The sequence below is a fragment of the Myotis yumanensis genome, unplaced genomic scaffold, assembly GCF_028538775.1.
Source record: "Myotis yumanensis isolate MYYU_CA2020_CCGP unplaced genomic scaffold, mMyoYum1.0.hap1 SCAF_6, whole genome shotgun sequence".
NCBI classification, from domain to species: Eukaryota; Metazoa; Chordata; class Mammalia; order Chiroptera; family Vespertilionidae; genus Myotis; species Myotis yumanensis.
Genome location: NW_027223757.1, coordinates 37,973,538 through 37,995,953, shown reverse-complemented (window position 1 = coordinate 37,995,953; position 22,416 = coordinate 37,973,538). Strand labels below are relative to the sequence as shown.

Here is a 22,416-nt window from a genome sequence, read left to right as displayed (position 1 = left end):
TTGTTCATTTGAATTATAGTAATTAATATTTTAAAATATAAAAATGAGTATTTTTCTTAGAAAACATTCCTATAATTACCAAATTTTAGGCTAAATAAATTAAAGAATATATTGTCATAAACTAGTCCATTTCACCCATGTTTGAAAAAAATATATTTGAGAAAATCAGCTATAGTGACAGGCATCAAACTTTGTGATGGTATTTTTGTACTGTGTCCTTGAAATTATTAAATATCTAGAATAAAAAATTTTGTGATTTGGATTTAAAATGCAATTCTTGTTTTCTTCATCCAGGAATGTGCACCTAGTATTAGTCAGGGCCTTTCTATGGAAAAGTAATTTAAGATTTCTCATGAAATATATAATCTGTATTTGTATAATTACATATACAATATATAATTATATATTTATATCAAACTGGAATATAGCAAGCCATTGCTTATATGTAAAATATGTAGTGTTTAGGTCTTGAATTCTTTTCCCTTAGAATCATAGCTATTTTGGGTTAAATTATAAGAAGTCAATTCTTTAATGACAAAAATTGTTTAAAGGAAGTGTGTCTTAAATATGAGTTAGTTGTTTGTTTGACTCATGAAATAAATTAGTTTAATTACACGTGGCAATTTCCTTGGCTAGTGATGTAATGTGAAATAAAATTCTCCTTTCCCCTCCCTGAAAACTCAAGCCAATTAATAGAACTTTTAAGCTCTTTGTCATAGGCCACCATGAAGGTCTGCAGAGAAGAACTTTAATCCAATAAACATTTCACTTAGATCATGAAAAGAAAGCATGAGGAGACGCTCCCGTGTGAGAGGGTGTTACTATGATTCCAGCCATGAAGAGATGTGAAGAATTTGCCAAAGTAACAAAGAGGTCCTCATATTTAAAGCACAAATGTGTCAAAACTAACAGAATAATTATTTAATTTGCTTGAACTCTATATTGAGAAAACTCTAAAAAGCCACAACTGTTTTCTTCAAAGCCTTCCCTGTTGGGCTGGATGGACAGGGCAAAGGGAGGTTGTGAGAAATCCAGATAGCAAATAACACTGGCCGAAGCTGGTCAGAAAAGGGAATAGATAATTAGACATAATTAGCGTGTATGAATTGTTGTCTCTCTGCCCTTAGCTTGAATAAATTTTGAAGAAAAAACTCTAGTAGTGAAAATCCTTTGATGTAGGAAGAGTCATTGTGGCTTGGCAGCATAAAGGCAGTGTTTTATACTTCTTACATAATGGTTGTGGTACAGAAAGAGTGAATGGACTCTGCACCCCCCTGTCTGCTTTATAGCAAGGACTTTTGGATTCTCTTGAAACAAAATGCATCACAAGTTTTCAGTGTTTAGTAATGAGGTAGCGGACCTCATCAGTGCTCAGGGGAAGCCATCTTTAGCTTTTGTTTAAATCTTAATCACGGTTTTTTTCTTTCTGGGAAATCTGTTTTCTTAAATCAACACTTCTTTTCCTTTTTTTTTTTTTTTTTTTTTTTTTTGGCACCTCCAATAAGAGGAAGGGATGATGATCATGAAAGCTAAAGAGTTAAACAAAAATTATCACAGAAAAGACATGTATTTTTGTGCTTTTAATCCCAGATGAAAAAGATGCTTGCTATATTTCTTTTTGTTTCAGGTCAGTAACATTCTAGGAAGGTTATTGTATAATAAAATGTGTAAGAAAACATAAAAGGAATGATTTTTATATTGGTTTTTGAAAGAACTTGTTTTTAAATTGAAATTGCACAAAGTAAATATGTTCCTATCTCTCTGTGGTTAAGTTTTTAAATGGAAATCACTTTGCTTAAAGATGTTATTCAGTAGATTTACCATAAACTTCACTTATTTGAGAGACATAGTAAAAATACAGGTTTGGGAACCTAGGTCTGTGTGGATGCTCTGTACTACTGGGAAGACAAGAACTATTTCTTGAGAAAGCATTGTATTTATTTTGAAATTTTCTAAGACCTGAAACAATAAATCACCTAAAATGCAGTATCAATTTATTCTGATAATTGAATTATGTTCACTTTGACTAAAACATTTTTAAAAAGAGAATTAGCTATTTCAAAGCTCTAAAGTAAATTATGTATTGGGGGAGGGGCTAAAACAGTTTATATATTATCTGTAAGTAAGTTTTATATTTTTGATAAATTGTCTTCCATCAGCTATTTTGGAATTATATATTTTTAAAAATATACGCTTCACATACTTAAGTGCTCAGATTTTCTTCTAATTAATATTCTTGACATATTTTAATTATAAGACTGCAGTAGTTATCAGTGATCCATTCCTTAATGTATAATCTACGAATCTATTTTTGTTCAGCGTTGCTGTGCTTTAGTGTATTTTTATTCTGACGTTTGATTCTGATTAGACTTCTTTCAAGCCACAATGCTCTGAGATGCTTTTGGCTACTTAACCCATTTTGCGTATTGTGCCATTTGTGGAATAAAGTAGCCTTTTATTCTTGAAGTTGATTTGAACTCTGAAAGGCAACACCTGAACATCTCACAAAACTGGATAATTATGGCTGATTGTGTTTTTCAGGTATAGGTCACAGGAAATTCATTTGGGGTAAAGTATGTACAAAGCTAAGAAATATGCAGATTTTCTGTTGTAGGATTGTGTAAAAATTATTTACAGTTAATACTTGCATAGAGGTTAGAAAGGTTGATGAAGTGATATTTAGTTTTGCTTTACTATTCACTGCATGTCAGAATGTAATTATGACTGATTCATGAAACTGTCTTAGAAACGAACCATCTTTATTAAAATGCTGATCAAGATAAGAGCTGACAGTAATAAAGAATAGAACATTTTAGTCTTATTGCTTTTGAATGATTGCTAATTACCCCAGAGGTCATGTATAGTGCTTGGTAGGATTCATTGACATTACTTTAGTCTCCTGTTTCAACAACATCTGAGCATGAAGACACAAACTCTGTGCACATTGAACAATAGTTTGACTAAGTTTTTGAGGCCTCAAGACATCCAAGAAATCTTTTTCTGTTATAGTGAACTTAGCATCTCTCTCTCCCTCAAAATTATTGTATATTAGGGGTTCTTATTACAAGATTCTTTCCCATTGACTGTCTATACTTCCCCCATTTTTTTTTTTTTAAATTGACTTCAGAGAGAAACAGGGAGAGGGAGAGATGGAAACATCAACGATGAAAGAGAATTATTGATTGGCTGCCTCCTGCACGCTCCCTACTGGGGATCAAGCCTGCAACCTGGCATGTGCCCTGACAAGGAATGGAACCGTGAAGTCCTGGTTCATGGGTCAACGCTCAACCACTGAGCAACACCGGCTAGGCTACACTTCCCATTTTTAAGTTGGTGTTAAATAGTAAACATAGGTTGTTAAAACAATGTCCTCTTCAAATAAATATACACACAAACATAAAATTAACAAGAACTTTGTTATGACTTTTGTTTTCTTTATTTGGATGTATTACTGCCATCACGGGTTTAATAATCATGTTTATTATTTTGTTTTGCTTCAACTAGAATGAAGTGAGGATTTTCTTGGGAAAACTGGACAAGGCTTAGAAGGGAGAAGAGGAGGGCAGAAAAACAAAGCTAAAATGGTTTCAGTGTATGTGGGAGAAGTTACCTGACTTGAAACTAAATAAGTTATGAATAGTGAGAGTGAAATATAGAACAAGGAATTTGTAGAAACTCTTTTTGAGGGAATAAAGGTAGTAGGAAAGGTTCTGGACTCTAAGTTATAACCAGAGGTTAGGAGAGCCTATTTAACAATGAGGAATATCCTCATTGTATGTGGAAGGCAGAATGCAAACAGAGGGTTATACGTGTTAGACATTTCATAATTTGGGGAGTGCCTGGAAATAAGGATAATCATTCAAACTCTTTAACAACTGGTGCAGCTTTGACAGACCAATTAGATGCTGAACTGTGAATAGTCAGTCATGCCGTGCTGGTGTGTGCTAGTGAGCACTAGCTTTGCCTGTAGTGTAGATGAAAGTGTATGTGTGTGTTTACTCACAGGATGTCAGACTTTGAAGGAGCCTTAGAAACATTCATCCCACCTTCTTGTTGTAGAGCGGAGACAATTGAGGCTCATGCCTAAGATCATCCAGCTATGGCAGAACCAGGTCTAGAACCCAGATTTCCTGCTTTTTATTGAGAGTTCTTTCTACCAAACCATGTTGTACAATGTGTGTGTGGGGAGGGGAGGGGGGGGGGAGGTGCGCGCACGTGTGCATTTTAATATTGCATAGTCATTGTATTTATATGTTATTTTATTGGTTTGGGGTAGAATTAATTATGTTTTCAATTGCTTTTATCAATAAGGAACTCTTTATCTTTCTTTTATAAGGTATAACCAGTCTTATTAATCTAGCTTTAGTCATACACAATGATAAGTTAAATGTAGTGATATCCAAATCTTGTTTTAGCTAATAGCTTAGAATTTTCTCTTTAGATCTTTGGAGATAAGAATAAGTTTCAAGATTTACTGAATTCATCTTCTTTCTCTTCCTCTTTTCATCTTCAGATAAAAGTGCTAATGAACAGTGAAATGACAAAAAGTTGAGCAAATACAATGATGAAAGAGCATAACCAGAGTTTAGGATATTTATAAATGCTCTCCTGGATACTGAAAGTCTTAATAACAAAGTCTCTGAAACTAGACTTTATTGTTTAAGCTAAATATTTTATTGAGATTTAGTTTTTCTTTATTATTCCAGTAGTTGTGATTATAGTGTAAATGAATCACATGCATTATAGACTTTGTGTATTTATAGTATGGTTATACTTTTTTTAGATTGCAAAGTTATTGTTTACCTCTGCTTATTTGTGTAGAAGAAGGAAAAATCTTGTGGATAAATTTACTGGATTTTGAAAACAAAATAGATATTGTAAAGCTGCATATATGGTGGGAAGTTCCTGTTAGTCTGGAGATGAATTCACAGTTCCTTTTGTGGGAAAAAATGAAAGCTTACAGGAGCTGCAGTTATGCATTTGGTGGCATAGTTGTAAACAAGATTATTTTAAAAAAATCAAATTAGCCTTTATCAAACTTAAAAAATTTTGCTGTTCTAAGGACACCATTAAGAAACTACAAATACAAGTCACAAACAGAGGAGAACTATCTTGCAGAACTTTCCTCTGACATAGGACTTGTATTCAAATTACATAAAGAGTTCTTACAACTCAATAATAAAATGACCCCTCGGAAAAATTAAAAATGAACAAATATGAACTGATACATCACAAAAGAAATACACAAATGAGCTAATAAGCACATGTATAGATGCTTAACACATCACTCATCAGGGAAATGCAAATTATCCTTCAGAAATAAAATTATCCCTAGGTAAACAAAAACTGAGGAAGTTTATCATTACTAAATTTGCCTCTCAAGAAATGCTGAAAAAAATTCTTTAAACTGAAATGAAAAATGCTATGTGATATCATTTATATGTGGAATCTAAAAAAACTGAACTCATAGAAAGCTGGAAAAAATGTATCTTTTCAAATATTTTTCTGCACATTTATATATACATCTGTCTATGTGCATAAACGTGTAGTTATGTCATCAACTAATGGGGTAATAGTTTCATTTTGAATTGTGCGTTTATCCCTTGGAGATATCCTAGAGGCCTTTTGATATTAGATATAACTCTCATTTTTATAAATGGCTGCTTTCTATTTCACAGTATGGCTGCACTATCATTTAAAAATATATATATATTTTATTGATTTCAGAGAGGAAGGGAGAGGGAGAGATAGAAACATCAATGACGAGAGAGAATCATTGATCGGCTGCCTTCTACAACCCCTGACTGGGAATCGAACTGCAACCTCCCAGTTCATACATCAACACTCAACCACTGAGCCACACTGGCCAGGCTGCACTATCATTTTTAAACTATTTCTGTATACTTAGGTTTATTCTAGTTTTTACTTTTTAAATAATGCTTTAAAAAACCTATTTACAAATGGTTTTTTAGTCACATGAGTCAATGTTTCTGTAAGATTTTTAGAAATGGAATTTCTTTTTTTATTAATTTTGTTTTATTGCTTAAAGTATTACAAAAGAGTATTACATATATCTCCTCCCCCCCGCCCCTTGACATTCCCCTGGTCTCCCCTACCCCCCAGTGTCTTGTGTCCATTGGTTATGCTTATATGTATGCATACAAGTCCTTTGGTTGATCTCTTACCCCCCACCCCCACCCACCCTGGGCTTCCCACTGTAGTTTGACAGTCTGTTCAATGCTGCTCTGCCTCTGTATCTATTTTTGTTCATCAGTTTATAATGGTCTTTATTATCCATAAATGAGTGAGATCATGTGGTATTTTTCTTTCATTGACTGGCTTATTTCACTTAGCATAATGCTCTCCAGTTCCATCCATGCTGTTGCAAATGGTAAGAATTCCTTCTTTTTTACAGCAGCATAGTATTCCATTGTGTAGATGTACCACAGTTTTCTAATCTATTCATCTGCTGATGGGCACTTAGGCTGTTTCCAAATCTTTGCTATGGTAAATTATGCTGTTATGAACATAGGGGTGCATATATCCTTTCTGATTGGTGTTTCTGGTTTCTTGGGATATATTCCTAGAAGTGGGATCACTGGGTCAAATGGGAGTTCCATTTTTAACTTTTTGAGGAAACTCCATACTGTCTTCCACAATGGCTGCACCAGTCTGCATTCCCACCAGCAGTGCACGAGTGTTCCCTTTTCTCTGCATCCTCTCCAGCACTTGTTGTTTGTTGATTTGTTGATGATAGCCATTCTGACAGGTGTGAGATGGTACCTCATTGTTGTTTTGATTTGCATCTCTCGGATGATTAGTGACTTTGAGCATGTTTTCATATGTCTCTTGGCTTTCTGAATGTCCTCTTTTGAAAAGTGTCTATTTAGGTCCTTTGCCCATTTTTTGATTGGATTGTTTATCTTCCTTTTGTTAAGTTGTATGAGTTCCCTATAAATGTTGGAGATTAAACCCTTATCGGTGATAACATTGGCGAATATGTTCTCCAATGCAGTGGGCTTTCTTGTTGTTTTGTTGATGGTTTCTTTTGCTGTGCAGAAGCTTTTTATTTTGATGTAGTCCCATTTGTTTATTTTCTCTTTAGTTTCCAATGCCCGAGGAGCTGTATTGGTGAAGAAATTGCTTCGGCATATGTCTGAGATTTTGTTGCCTTTGGATTCTTCTAATATTTTTATGGTTTCCCATCTTACATTTAAGTCCTTTATCCATTTTGAGTTTATTTTTGTGTATGGTGTAAGTTGGTGATCTAGTTTCATTTTTCTGCATGTATCTGTCCAATTTTCCCAATACCATTTATTGAAGAGACTCCATTGCATGTTCTTGCCTCCTTTGTCAAATATTAATTGAGCATATTGGTTCGGGTCAATTTCTGGGCTCTCTATTCTATTCCATTGATCTATATGTCTGTTCTTGTGCCAGTACCAGGCAGTTTTGAGAACAGTGGCTTTGTAATACAGCTTGATATCTGGTATTGAGATCCCACCTACTTTGTTCTTCTTTCTCAGGATGGCTGCAGCTATTCGGGGTCTTTTTTTATTCCAGATGAATTTTTGGAGAGTTCATTCTAGGTCTGTGAAATATGCCGTTGGTATTTTAATGGGATGTGTGTTGAATTTATAGATTGCTTTGGGTAGTGTGGACATTTTAATGTTGATTCTACCAATCCATGAACATGGTATGTTCTTCCATCTGTTTATGTCTTCCTCTATCTCTTTTTTCAACGTCCTGTAGTTTTCTGAGTAGAGGTCTTTTACCTGTTTAGTTAGGTTTATTCCTAGCATCTTACTTTTTTTGGTGTGATGGTAAATGGGATGGCTTTTTTAGTCTCTCTTTCTGTAAGTTCACTATTGGTGTATAGAAATGCCATAGATTTCTTGGTGTTGATTTTGTATCCTGCTACATTGCCGAATTCATTTATTAAGTCTAATAGTTTTTTGATGGAGTCTTTAGGGTTTTTTATGTACAATATCATGTCATCTGTGAATAAGGACAGTTTTACTTCTTCTTTTCCAATTTGGATGCCTTTTATTTCTTCTTCTTGTCTAATCGCAATGGCTAATACTTCAAGTACTATGTTGAACAGGAGTGGTGAAAGTGGGCATCCCTGTCTTGTTCCTGTTCTTAAGGGAAATGGTTTTAGTTTTTGTCCATTGAGTATGATGTTGGCTGTGGGTTTGTCCTATATGGCTTTTATTATGTTGAGACATGATCCTTCTATTCCCACCTTGCTAAGAGTTTTTATCAAAAATAGGTGTTGTGCTGGGGTCCAATCCCAACGGGTCCAAGGATCCCCAAAGGTGTGGACGGAGTCGGCGAAGAATGAATGACATGGAAACTGGTTTCGGTTCATCAGCAAAGCGAGGTTCTCCCTCCAGGATCTCTAGCAAAGTTCTGGTCAGGATCTCCAGCGAAGTTCTGGTTAGGAACTCCAACCAAGTTCTGGTCAGGATCTCCAACCAAGTTCTGGTGCCATGTTCTCTCGCTAGGTTCTCCAGCTAGGTTCTCCAGGTTCTCCAGCCAGGTTCAGTCACCAGGTTCTTTAGCCAGATTCTATCCAGGTTCTTTTGCCATGTTCTGTCTAGGTTCTCCAGTGAAGTTCTGTAGCCAGGTTCTGTCCAGGATCTTTTGCCATGTTCTCTGGCGAGGTTCTGGTTAGGATCTGATGAGGATCTGATGAGGATCTGATGTGGATCTGATGTGGATCTGATGATTATTGTCTTGTTACATCCGTATTTATACCAGCCGATTTTAATCCTGTCAATTTCTATTACAAAGGTTAGGGCGTTTCTTATCTCCATTCCAGGGAGTAAAGATTATGTAGCTTAACTACCCGCCTGGCACTTAATTAAGGGGTTGTATCCCTTCCCTAACCTCAGGGAAAGATCCCCACCTGGGGAAACAACCTTTCTCGGAGAGGTGACCTTGGTTAAAACACATGGCGCTAAAGGGAGCAAACATATTAAGAACAGTATGCTATATATGCCAGGTCCCTTGAAACAGCAAGGATGGACCGGCTCCCGGCAGTGTTGGATTTTGTCAAATGCTTTTTCTGCATCAATTAATATGACTATGTGGTTTTTTTCTCTCAATTTGTTTATATGATGTATCACGTTTATTGATTTGCGAATATTGTACCATCCTTGCATCCCTGGGATAAATCCTACTTGGTCATGGTGTATGATCTTTCTGATGTACTGCTGGATCCAATTTGCTAGGATTTTGTTGAGGATTTTTGCATCTATGTTCATGAGGGATATTGGCCTGTAATTCTCTTTCATTGTGTTGCCTTTATCTGGTTTTGGTATGAAGGTGATGCTGGCTTCATAGAATGAGCTTGGAAGTGTCCCTTCCTCTTGAATTTTTTGGAATAGTCTGAGGAGGATAGGTTTTAGTTCTTCCTTGAATGTTTGGTAAAACTCCCCTGTGAAGCCGTCTGGCCCTGGGCTTTTGTTTGCTGCAAGCTTTTTGATGACTGCTTCAATTTCTTCCATAGTTATTGGCCTATTGAGATTTTTAGATTCTTCCTGATTGAGCTTTGGAATGTTGTATTTTTCTAGGAATATGTCCATTTCCTCCAGTTGTCTAGTTTGTTGGAGTTGAGTTGTTCATAGTATTTTTTAACAATCATTTGTATTTCTGTGGGGTCTGTTGTTATTTCGCCTCTATCATTTCTGATTTTGTTTATTTGGGTCCTCTCTGTTTGTTTCTTGTTGAGCCTGGCTAGAGGTTCATCAATCTTGTGTATCCTTTCAAAGAACCAGCTCTTGGTTTCATTGATCTTATGTATTGTTTTTTGGTCTCTATGTCATTTATTTCTGCTCTGATCTTTATTATCTCCTTCCTTCTGCTCATTCTGGGCTTTTCTTGTTGCTCTCTTTCTAATTCTTTGAGAGTTAGATGATTTACTACCATTTTTTCTTGTTTTTTGAGGTAGGCCTGTAGAGCTATAAACGTCCCTCTCAGGACTTCTTTCATTGTATCCCATAGGTTTTGGATTGTTGTGTTTTCATTGTCATTAGTTTCCAGGATGTTTTTATTTTCTTCTTTGATCTCATTGGTAACCTAATCAATATTTAATAACCTGCTATTCAGCTTCCAAGTGTTTGAGTATTTTGGGTTGTTTTTATTGTATTTTATTTCTAATATTATGCCATTGTGGTCTAAGATGCTTGGTATGATTTCAGTCTTCTTGAATTTGGGGCGACTTTGCTTGTTACCCAATATGTGATCTATTTTTGAAAATGTCCCATGTGCACTTGAGTAGAACGTATATTCTGTGGCTTTGGGGTGAAGTGTTCTGAAGATGTCAATTAAGTCCATCTGATCTAGTGAGTCATTTAGGATTGCTGTTTCTTTGCTGATTTTTTGTCTTGAGGATTTATCCAGTGATGTCAATGGTGTATTAAAGTCCCCTACTATGATTGTATTGTTGTCGATCTCTCCCTTGATATCTTCCAGGAGTTTTCTTATGTATTTGGGTGCTCCCGCATTGGGTGCATGTATGTTTATCAGAGTTATAGCCTCTTGTTGTATTGATCCCTTTAGTATTATGAAGTGGCCTTCCTTATCTTTTGTCATGGCCTTCACTTTGATGTCTATTTTGTCTGATATAAGTATTGCTACCCCAGCTTTTTTTTCATTTCCATTTGCCTGAAAGATATTTTTCCATCCCTTCACTTTCAGTCTGTGTGAATCCCTTGTTCTGAGGTGGGTCTCTTGTAGACAGCAAATGTATGGGTCATGTTTTTTTCTTCCATTCAGCCACTCGATGTCTTTTGATTGGAGCATTTAGTCCGTTTACGTTTAAAGTTATTATTGAAAGGTACTTGTTTGTAGCCATTTTTATTTTTTTGAGCCTGTGTTCCTTCTTACCTTTTTCTTTTTTCTTTTTACAGCATTCCCTTTAGCATAGAAATGGAATTTCTAGGTTAAAAGTTCTATGCAATTAAAGGCTTGTTAAATTTTATCAAATTACTCTTTACTTGTGTTTTAGCTAACATTAAAATTTAAATGGTGGAACTGAATTTCCAAATAGTAAGATGATATTTTTTAAGAAGCCACATTAAACCTTCTGGAACACAGTGGAGTATTAATTAATAAATGACAAGAAATCACGTGGAGTTGAGATATGAAGCTCTGGGAATTTTTTTTGGATACTAGAGGCCCGGTGCACAAAATTCATGCACAGATAGGGTCCCTAGGCCTGGCTGGTGATCAGGGCCAATCTTTGGGGTGACTGGCAGGGCGATGCAGGGGCCCCCGCTGGCACCCACCTTGGCTGGCCTGGGGCCTGCGGGCTAGGGGTAGCTCCTGCGTTGAATGTCTGCCCCCTTGTGGTCAGTGTGCATCATAGCAACCAGTCGTTCCACCCTTTATTCTGCTGTTCGGTCAATTTGCATATTAGGTTTTTATTATATAGGATTGCTTGTACATATTAAGTCAGCAACAGATTATTGCAAAATCATAATTACCAAAATATTTATGGGTTGTGGAATTTTTGAACCTTTGAACTATGTCTTATTCTGAACATAGAAAGTATATGTAGTGGTGAAGAGCACAGAGTTCAGGTCTTCTGCCTCCTGTGAGCAAAATAACTCTGGAGAAAAAGAGATCAGAATATGTGATCCTTTTGAATCTCAAGTATTGCATTGGTAAATTGAGACCAGTAACCCTACTTTTAAAGGTTGTAAAATTAAGTGCTCAATAAATGGTAGCTGTTGTTGTTTTTATTCTTCTGTAACAATTTTATAAAGCTAAGCATGATTAAATATTTATCTTTTGGAGTAAATGGCAGTGGGGCATTTCCTGTATAACAAATAGAAAACACATAAACTCTATGTAGTATCTCATGACTCGAAGGTTACCACTTTTCTGATGAATAAACAGAAACATCTTCATATAAATAGCAGGATTCTTTGTTTTGTTTTCTAACCCTATGCCAAAATAATTGGATAGTATAAGGATAAGACTTTACCAATTCTGACTTGCTCATTATCCTGGCACATGGCTATTTAGGGTGCAAATTTGGATCTTAGATCATCCAAATTAATTAACTCTTGACCTAGTTGACACCCAAGGTCTTGACCTAGTTGACAAAGTCAGTATAGATTCTTGTTCTCCACAATTTCCTACTTCCTGATCGTCTAAGGATGATGATAATAGATAGAAGATAGATAGATGATAGATAAATAGATAGATAAGTTGGGATGTTATACTCATAGTTCTAAGCTTAATTCTTTTTGATATCTTGAAATTTCTAAGAGATAAATAACTTTGGATTTAAATACAGAGTCCAAATTTTCTAGAAATTGAAGAGAAAGGAAGTCATTGGGATTTTGAACAAGACATCTGGTAACACAATAGCAGTTGCCATGGTCAGATGTTCCACCTTTCCTTTTGTAGATGGTGAGAGTGGTGGGGTGTTTGAAGGGCCATGGTGCCGTCTCAGAGTTTCAGACAGTGACAGAGAGACTCTACAACTGTTGTGCTGGGCTTCTTTGCTAAGTTGAGCAGGTGTGTTGCCACCAGTTGCTGCAAGCTGGTGCTTTGTCTTATTATTATTATTATTATTATTATTTTAGTTACTTTGAAAATATTTTTGGTGACATATTCAGAAACTCATTATTTTAGAGGAATATTGGAATGTTCCACATCATAGGGGCGCTCAAAAAGATAAGGATGTAACCTCATTTACAAGATGTGAGTTGAAAACCCAGCTCTATAAACTTATGGGCATCTAGTTTGAGATGTTGAGATCTTTTGTTGCACTGACCTGTATTTAAATCCAAAGTTATTTATCTCTTAGAACTTTCAAGATATCAAAAAGAATTAAGCTTAGAACTATGTGTATAACATCCCTATCTATCTATCTATCTATCTATCTATCTTCTATCTATCTATCTATTATCTATCTATCTTATCATCATCATCATCTCTATGTGTGTAGGAAAAACTTGATGGATAAAGCTATAAGCAAACCTTTTTGTGAGAAGGGGATATACTTTCACCTTTACCTTTATACTTTTAAAAAATATATATGTTTTTATTGATTTTAGAAAGAGAGGGAGAGAGAAACATCAATCGACTGCCTCCTGTATGCCCCCTACTGGGGATCAAGCTCACAACCCTGGCATGTGCCCTGACCAGGAATTAAACTGTCAACCTCTCGGTATATGGGAGGAAGCTCAACCAACTGAGCCACACCGGCCAGGGCTCTACCTTCATACTTTAAATATTTGAATTTTTACAGTGAGTATGTTTCACATTTCTATTTTATTTTATTTTTATTTTTTATTATTTTTAATATATTTTATTGATTTTTACAGAGAAGAAGGAAGAGAGATAGAGAGTTAGAAACATCGATGAGAGAGACATCGATCAGCTGCCTCCTGCACATCTCCCACTGGGGATGTGCCTGCAACCCAGGTACATGCCCTTGACCGGAATCGAACCTGGGACCTTTCAGTCCGCAGGCCGACGCTCTATCCACTGAGCCAAACCGGTTTTGGCACACATTTCTATTTTAAAAAAATACATTATTAAAGAATTAAGTAAAAAGATCTTTACTATTTGAATATTTTATTTCTTGGAACTAGAAAAAGTCTCAATTATTATTTTTTTTCTTTTTTGCTTATTAAAAATGTATAGCCCAGCCCAAACCGGTTTGGCTCAGCGGATAGAGCGTCGGCCTGCGGACTCAAGGGTCCCAGGTTCGATTCCGATCAAGGGCATGTACCCTGGTTGCGGGCATACACCCAGTAGGGGGTGTGCAGGAGGCAGCTGATCGATGTTTCTTATTGATGTTTCTAACTCTCTATCCCTCTCCCTTCCTCTCTGTAAAAAAAATCAATAAAATATATTTTAAAAAAATGTATAGCGCAGCCGGTTGCTCAGCAGTTGAGCATCCACTCAGGAACCAAGAGGTCACTGGTTCTATTCCTGGTCAGGGCACATGCTGGAACTGTGGGCTCGATCCCCAGTAGGGGGCTTGCAGGAAGCAGCTGATCAGTAATGTTCCTCTTTCATCGAAGTTTCTATCTCTCTATCACTCTCCCTTCCTCTCTATCTAAAAATCAGTAGAAACATATATTTAAAAAAATGTATAAAACCAATCAGTTGAATATTGTAAAAAAAAAACTTCAATAATTTGATTCTTTGAATCCCTATTTAATATAATCACTTAGGTAAGATATAAAACTGATTTATGTGGTTGGTGGTTTTTTTCTCTTTTTCCAAATTTTCTACAGTAAGCAATATTACTTTTAAAATAAAGAGTATTTATGGTAGGCAAATCTTTATTATTTCAATTCTTGTTTATGTTGACGTTGATATATTGTGGTTTTAGAGGATTTTTCTCCACAATATTTATTGTTCTTTTGTTCTAACTGGGAAGGAAAAAGTCAGAGTAGAAGCTATATAAAGCTATTTTGTGAGATAGTTATTATTTTAATGGTATTATTCAAAATTGCTAAAAATACACAGAATAGGTCTTAAGGAAAATGCAAACTGCTGGAATATGCTTCTTTTAGTAGCACATTTTTCTTTCCCAGAGTCAAAGGCCTTTGACTGTTGAGTGTGCTCCCAGGGGTGTGTTAACATCCCTCCTTTTTCTCCCCAAGCTTCCTAATTTCATTTTTAGATTGTGTAATTGTATTTGTCCTTTGTGTACACATAAATAGACTATTTTAAAATAAATTTTGTTTGGTAGCTGATTAGTTTTATGCATTTGAATTGGATGATGATAAGAGGTCACAGGTCTTGTAATATTCCTGGAAATTAGGAAATTAGTTAAGAGATCATGCTCCTTTGACTAGATTCATCCTCAACTTGGAAATAGCTTAGCTTTCACCCCCTCCAACCTTCTGCAAAGTGTTTTGAAGACTTTGGTTTGAGGGAATAAAATCTGAAAATTGGAGGTTTATTTTTCTTTAAAAATATAAACCAAGTATTATTATTTTCCAGACAATTATGAGCTAACATTTAAGGGTTTTGGTTATAGTTCCTTTGCTGCTGATTAGGTATTCCTGGGTGGTGATTAGTGAATGTACAAATGCAATCATTTGGTAGGGCTTAATCACTCATATGAGAGGGAAGTAAGTTACCCAGAAAGTGAAACTGAAGCTTGTATAGCTCCCATTAACCTTATTTTTTTTAATAGAAAAAAAAGAGAAGAAAAAATGTTGACTAAATTATGAATATTGAGCCATGTAAGATAAATTGTGGTTTAAAAGAAAGAGAGAACATTGGGAAATATATGAACATATTGCTGTACTATTTATTTTATTTATTACATTTTCTGTGGTACAAGTAGCTTATGAATAATTGGCCCTTACATACCAGGACAGATGAGAGAGAGAGAGAGAGAGAGAGAGAGAGAGAGAGAGAGAGAGAGAGAGAGAACAGAGTGCTATTAAACAAGTGCCTCTCCTTTCTTTGTACTGGATGACTGAGCAACCACAATTATAGCATGGGCAAGGGGGAGGAAGTATTTTTTCCCAGGTTTAGTACTTTACTCAAGGCTGAGAAGAAGAGAGATATATGACTATCCTTTTATTCTTTATTTTTTTATTTTTTAAAATACTTTATTGTTTAAAGTATTACATATAGTATTACATATGTCTCCTTTTCCCCCCATTGACCTCTCCCCAGCCAATCCCCCTCCCCGCACATGCCCTCACCCCCCTAGTGTCTGTGTCCATTGGTTATGCTTATATGCACGCATACAAGTCCTTTGGTTGATCTCTTACCCTCCTCCCCCCTCCTCTGCCTTCCCTCTGAAGTTTGACGGTCTGTTCGATGCTTCTCTGTCTCTGGATCTATTTTTGTTCACCACTTTATGTGTTCATTATATTCCACAAATGAGTGAGATCATGTGATATTTTTCTTTCTCCAACTGGCTTATTTCGCTTAGCATAATGCTCTCTAGGCCCATCCATGCTGTTGCAAATGGTAAGAGTTTTTTCTTTTTTACTACAGCAGCATAATATTCCATTGTGTAGATGTACCACTGTTTTTTAATCCACTCATCTGCTGATGGGCACTTAGGCTGTTTCCAAATCTTAGCTATGGTAAATTGTGCTGCTATGAACATAGGGGTGTATATGTCATTTCTGATTGGTGTTTCTGGTTTCTTGGGATATATAATGGAGTTCCATTTTTAATTTTTTGAGGAAACTCCATACTGTTTTCCATAGTGGCTGCACCAGTCTGCATTCTCACCAGTAGTGCACGAGGATTCCTTTTTCTCCACATCCTCACTAGCACTTATCATTTGTTGATTTGTTGATGATAGCGATTCTGATAGGTGTGAGATGGTACCTCCTTGTTATGATTTGCATCTCTCGGATGGTTAGTGACTTTGAGCATGTTTTCATATGTCTCTTGGGTTTCTGAATATCCTCTTTTGAAAAGTGTCTATTTAGGTCCTTTGCCCATTTTTTGACTGGATTGTTTATCTTCCTTTTTTAAAGATGCATGAGTCCCCTATAAATTTTGGAGATTAGGCCCTTATGGATATAACATTGGCAAATATGTTCTCCCATGTAGTAGACTTTTTGTTATTTTGTTGATGGTTTCTTTTGCTGTCAGGTTTTTATTTTGATGTAGTCCCATTTGTTTATTTTCTCCTTCGTTTCCATTGTCCTTGGAGCTATATCGGTAAAGATATTGCTACAACATATGTCTGACATTTTGCTGCCTATGGATTCTTCTAATATTCTTATGGTTTCCCATCTTACGTTTAAGTCCTTTATCCATTTTGAGCTTATTTTTGTGTATGGTGTAAGTTGGTGGTCTAGTTTCATTTTCTTGCATGTTTCTGTCCAATATTCCCAACACCATTTATTGAAGAGACTGTCTTGACTTCATTGTATGTTCTTGCTTCCTTTGTCAAATATTAATTGAGCATAATGGCTTGGGTCGATTTCTGGGTTCTCTGTTCGGTTCCATTGGTCTATATGTCTGTTCTTGTGCCAGTACCAGGCAGTTCTGAGAATAGTGGCTTTGTAATATAGCTTGATATCTGGTATTGTGATCCCTTCAACTTTGTTCTTCTTTCTTAAAAATTGCTTCAGCTACTCAGGGTCTTTTTTTTATTCCATATAAATTTTTGGAGAGTTTGTTCTAGGTCTGTGAAATATGCCGTTGGTATTTTTATAGGTCGTCTGAAGCTAGGGGAGAGTGGAATGCATTGTATTTGGGCAAAAGAGTTTTTTGCTTTTATTTTTGAGTTTTTGGTGAGACAGGTTATAGGGCCTGAATCCTGAGTGAGGCCTGGGAAGTGGGTTTGAGCAACTTGGAATAATGATGAGCTAGGAATGTCTGTATGGGGAGGCCAACTCGCTGCTCAGGGCAAGCACCATAGTGTGCCGTGACTCTGTTAGGTTCAGGGGTTGTTCTTCTCATGTGGCGTTCAGAAGTTCAGCTTTAGAGGCTTCCCCAGAAGACCAGCTTCTACTTGGGGATTATTTTATATTAATCAAATCCACAATTGCTAATGTACATTTTACCCTTGAACAACACGGGTTTGAACTAGATCCTTTTATATAAGTGAACTTTATTCAATAAATATTATAACTATTTTCTTTTCCTTATGATTTTCTTTTTCTTTTATTTCTTTTTAAAAAATTGATTTCAGAGAGGAAGGGAGAAGGAGAGAGAGAGATAGAAACAAATGATGAGAGAGAATCATTGATCAACTGCCTCTTGCACACCTCCTGCTGGGGATAGAGCCCACAACTTGGGCATGTGCCCTTGACCGGAATCAAACCTGGGACCCTTCAGTCCGCAGGCTGATGCTCTATCCATTGAACCAAACCAGCTAAGGCCTTATGATTTTCTTTTCTTTCTTTTTGTGTTATTGCTTAAAGTATTACAAAGAGTATTAAATAGGTCTCCTTTTCTTTTCTCCCCTTGACATTCCCCCAGGCTCCCCTACCCCCCAGTGTCTTATGTCCATTGGTTATGCTTATATGCATGCATACAAGTCCTTTTGTTGATCTCTTACCACCCCCACCCCCCAACCCTACCCAGCCTTCCCGCTGTAGTTTGACAGTCTGTTCGATGCTGCTCTGCCTCTGCATCTATTTTTGCTCATCAGTTTATAATGGTCTTTATTATCTATAAATGAGTGAGATCATGTGGTATTTTTCTTTCATTGACTGGCTTATTTCACTTAGCATAATGCTCTCCAGTCCCATCCATGCTGTTGCAAATGGTAAGAATTCCTTCTTTGTTACAGCAGCATAGTATTCCATTGTGTATATGTACCACAGTTTTCTAATCCATTCATCTGCTGATGGGCACTTAGGCTGTTTCCAAATCTTAGCTATGGTGAATTGTGCTGCTATGAACATAAGGATGCATATATCCTTTCTGATTGGTGTTTCTGGTTTCTTGGGATATATTCCTAGAAGTGGGATCACTGGGTCAAATGGGAGTTCCATTTTTAACTGTTTTAGGAAACTCCATACTGTCTTCCATAGTGGCTGCACCAGTATGCATTCCCTCCAGCAGTGCACGAGTGTTCCTTTTTCTCTGCATCCTCTCCAGCACTTGTCGTTTGTGGATTTGTTGATGACAGCCATTCTGACAGGTGTGAGATGGTACCTCATTGTTGTTTTGATTTGCATTTCTTGGATGATTAGTGACTTTGAGCATGTTTTCATATGTCTCTTGGCTTTCTGAATGCCCTCTTTTGAAAAGTGTCTATTTAGGTCCTTTGCCCATTTTTTGATTGGATTGTTTATCTTCCTTTTGTTAAGTTGCATGAGTTCCCTATAAATGTTGGAGATTAAACCCTTATCGGTGATAACATTGGCGAATATGTTCTCCAATGCAGTGGGCTTTCTTGTTGTTTTGTTGATGGTTTCTTTTGCTGTGCAGAAGCTTTTTATTTTGATGTAGTCCCATTTGTTTATTTTCTCTTTAGTTTCCAATGCCCTAGGAGCTGTATCGGTGAAGAAATTGCTTCGGCATATGTCTGAGATTTTGTTGCCTTTGGATTCCTCTAGTATTTTTATGGTTTCCCATCTTACATTTAAGTCCTTTATCCATTTTGAGTTTATTTTTGTGTATGGTGTAAGTTGGTGATCTAGTTTCATTTTTCTTGCATGTATCTGTCCAATATTCCCAGCACCATTTATTGAAGAGACTGTCTTGACTCCATTGTATGTTCTTGCCTCCTTTGTCAAATATTAATTGAGCATATTGGTTCGGGTCAATTTCTGGGCTCTCTATTCTATTCCATTGATCTATATGTCTGTTTTTGTGCCAGTACCAGGCAGTTTTGAGAACAGTGGCTTTGTAATACAGCTTGATATCTGGTATTGAGATCCCACCTACTTTGTTCTTTTTTCTCAGGATTGCTGCAGCTATTTGCGGTCTTTTTTTATTCCAGATGAATTTTTGGAGAGTTCGTTCTAGGTCTGTGAAATATGCTGTTGGTATCTTAATGGGAAGTGTGTTGAATTTATAGATTGCTTTGGGTAGTATGGATATTTTAATGTTGATTCTACCAATCCATGAACATGGTATGTTCTTCCATCTGTTTATGTCTTCCTCTATCTCTTTTTTCAACGTCCTGTAGTTTTCTGAGTAGAGGTCTTTTACCTGTTTAGTTAGGTTTATTCCTAGCATCTTACTTTTTTTGGTGTGATGGTAAATGGGATGGCTTTTTTAGTCTCTCTTTCTGTAAGTTCACTATTGGTATACAGAAATGCCATAGATTTCTTGGTGTTGATTTTGTATCCTGCTACATTGCCGAATTCATTTATTAAGTCTAATAGTTTTTTGATGGAGTCTTTAGGGTTTTTTATGTACAATATCATGTCATCTGTGAATAAGGACAGTTTTACTTCTTCTTTTCCAATTTGGATGCCTTTTATTTCTTCTTGTTGTCTAATCACAATGGCTAATACTTCCAGTACTATGTCGAACAGGAGTGGTGAAAGTGGGCATCCCTGTCTTGTTCCTGTTCTTAAGGGAAATGGTTTTAGTTTTTGTCCATTGAGTATGATGTTGGCTGTGGGCCTGTCATATATGGCTTTTATTATGTTGAGACATGATCCTTCTATTCCCACCTTGCTGAGAGTTTTTATCAAAAATAGGTGTTGGATTTTGTCAAATGCTTTTTCTGCATCAATTAATATGACTGTGGGTTTTTTCTCTCAATTTGTTTATATGATGTATCACGTTTATTGATTTGTGGATATTGTGCCATCCTTGCATCCCTGGGATAAATCCTACTTGGTCATGGTGTATGATCTTTCTGATGTACTGCTGGATCCAATTTGCTAGGATTTTGTTGAGGATTTTTGCATCTATGTTCATGAGGGATATTGGCCTGTAATTCTCTTTCATTGTGTTGTCTTTGTCTGGTTTTGGTATGAGGGTGATGCTGGCTTCATAGAATGAGCTTGGAAGTGTCCCTTCCTCTTGAATTTTTTGGAATAGTCTGAGGAGGATAGGTTTTAGTTCTTCCTTGAATGTTTGGTAAAACTCCCCTGTGAAGCCGTCTGGCCCTGGGCTTTTGTTTGCTGCAAGCTTTTTGATGACTGCTTCAATTTCTTCCATAGTTATTGGCCTATTGAGATTTGTAGATTCTTCCTGATTGAGCTTGGAATGTTGTATTTTTCTAGGAATATGTCCATTTTCTCCAGTTGTCTAGTTTGTTGGAGTTGAGTTGTTCATAGTATTTTTTTAACAATCATTTGTATTTCTGTGGTGTCTGTTGTTATTTTGCCTCTATCATTTCTGATTTTGTTTATGTGGGTCCTCTCTCTTTGCTTCTTGTTGAGCCTGGCTAGAGGTTCATCAATCTTGTGTATCCTTTCAAAGAACCAGCTCTTGGTTTCATTGACCTTATGTATTGTTTTTTTGGTCTCTATGTCATTTATTTCTGCTCTGATCTTTATTATCTCCTCCTTCTGCTCATTCTGGGCTTTTCTTGTTGTTCTAGATCCCACTTCTTGATGGCTGGAATGTCAACGGCCCAACGTGGTGGGATGGAGAGATTATTGCAGCCATCTTTGGAAAATACAGTTCGCCACAAGCACCTTGGCCCCGAAATGCAGTTTTTCATTAATAAAAGCAGTAAAGTTATTAAAATACAATTTCTCCTCATGAATTTTCATAAAGCAGTTTTCATTTTGAATGAAAATGAAAAGATCAGCCTGTAAATGTTTCTTGAATTGTGTTTGAAATCTCTTGCTCACCATTGTTTTATCGGACTGAATAGCTCTATCTATCTATCTATCTATCTATCTATCTATCTATCTATCTAATATATATCCCTTTCAAAACAAAGCCAACTGACCAAGATAAATGTAGCAAAAGTTCATATGCTTCTGTAGTAAGAGTTTTAGGGTGTGTGTGATGTGTCCATACACATCAGCACCGTGGGGAGAGCATAGAAAGGGAAGAGTCATTGGGAGGAGAGAAGGACATCAGTGGCACAGGCTGGCTCAGGTTGGAGGGATGTGTTCACTGCAGGAAAGAGCTCTGAAGATTTTGATGGCTGAGAGGGAACCAAGGTCAAGGGCAGAAGCATTTTGAAGTGAAGGGCAGGAGTACATATAGCATCGCTTGGGTAAGATCATCTGGTTTAAAATGTGAATGCTAACATTCTGGCCCAACTTGCTTTAGACTGTCTCTCTCCATTGCGACAAGTACGACCGATCGTTATTCTTTTTGATAGTCTCTAGCTTCTTATTACTGGATAATAGAAATTGGGATTTTTTTAAAAGTGTGAAGCAGTTCCATGGGGGATTTGCCGACAGCATTGTTTTCACAAAGTTTCAGGAAGGCATGCTGCAAATCTTAATTTTTTAAACTGATTTTTTTTTGGCTTGATACACTAGTATATTTAATATTCAAGTTTTGTGATTCTTACATGAGAGCTATTGTTGTCCTAAACTCATTATTTTGTTGAGAAAAATTTAAAAAATAAGATAGCAGAAAAATTATAATTCTAAGCCACCACTTGGTTAAAAAGATGTCCTCTGTGTTTGATCGCAGGAGTACTGCAATACGGTCCAGCTGGACTCTGGGATAGATTACCGGAAAAGGGTGCTTCCTGCTGCAGGGAAGCTCTACTACCTGTAAGTTTGTTCTTGTGTAGATTTTAATTTGTAAGTTTGCTATCTAATAATTAATCAGGAAAGGATGAGAAAAATAAGCAGGTTAGAATGGGAAAGGCTAGTTATTAGAACGGGAAAGGCTAGTTTTGAAGCCTGTGATTTTTAAAATACAAAATGTTATAATATTAACTTCTTCAAACTGTTTTTTGCCATCCACATTTGCATGATTTATCACGTGTGATTAGATGAAACCCTAATTAGTTTTTTGGGGAGGAGTGATGACAGATGGTTAGGAAGTAATGAGTATCCTCTTATAAGA

At 36.4% G+C, this 22,416-nt stretch overlaps 1 protein-coding gene across 1 annotated transcript in view; it reads left to right on the top strand.

The window, feature by feature from the left end:
* AFG1L (AFG1 like ATPase) overlaps positions 1-22,416 on the top strand; it is a 160,538-nt gene that overhangs the window by 77,055 nt on the left and 61,067 nt on the right. The window contains exon 8 of the mRNA XM_070417977.1: positions 22,036-22,118. Coding sequence (XP_070274078.1) covers positions 22,036-22,118 — 83 coding nt within the window. The remainder of the gene's footprint in view (positions 1-22,035; positions 22,119-22,416) is intronic.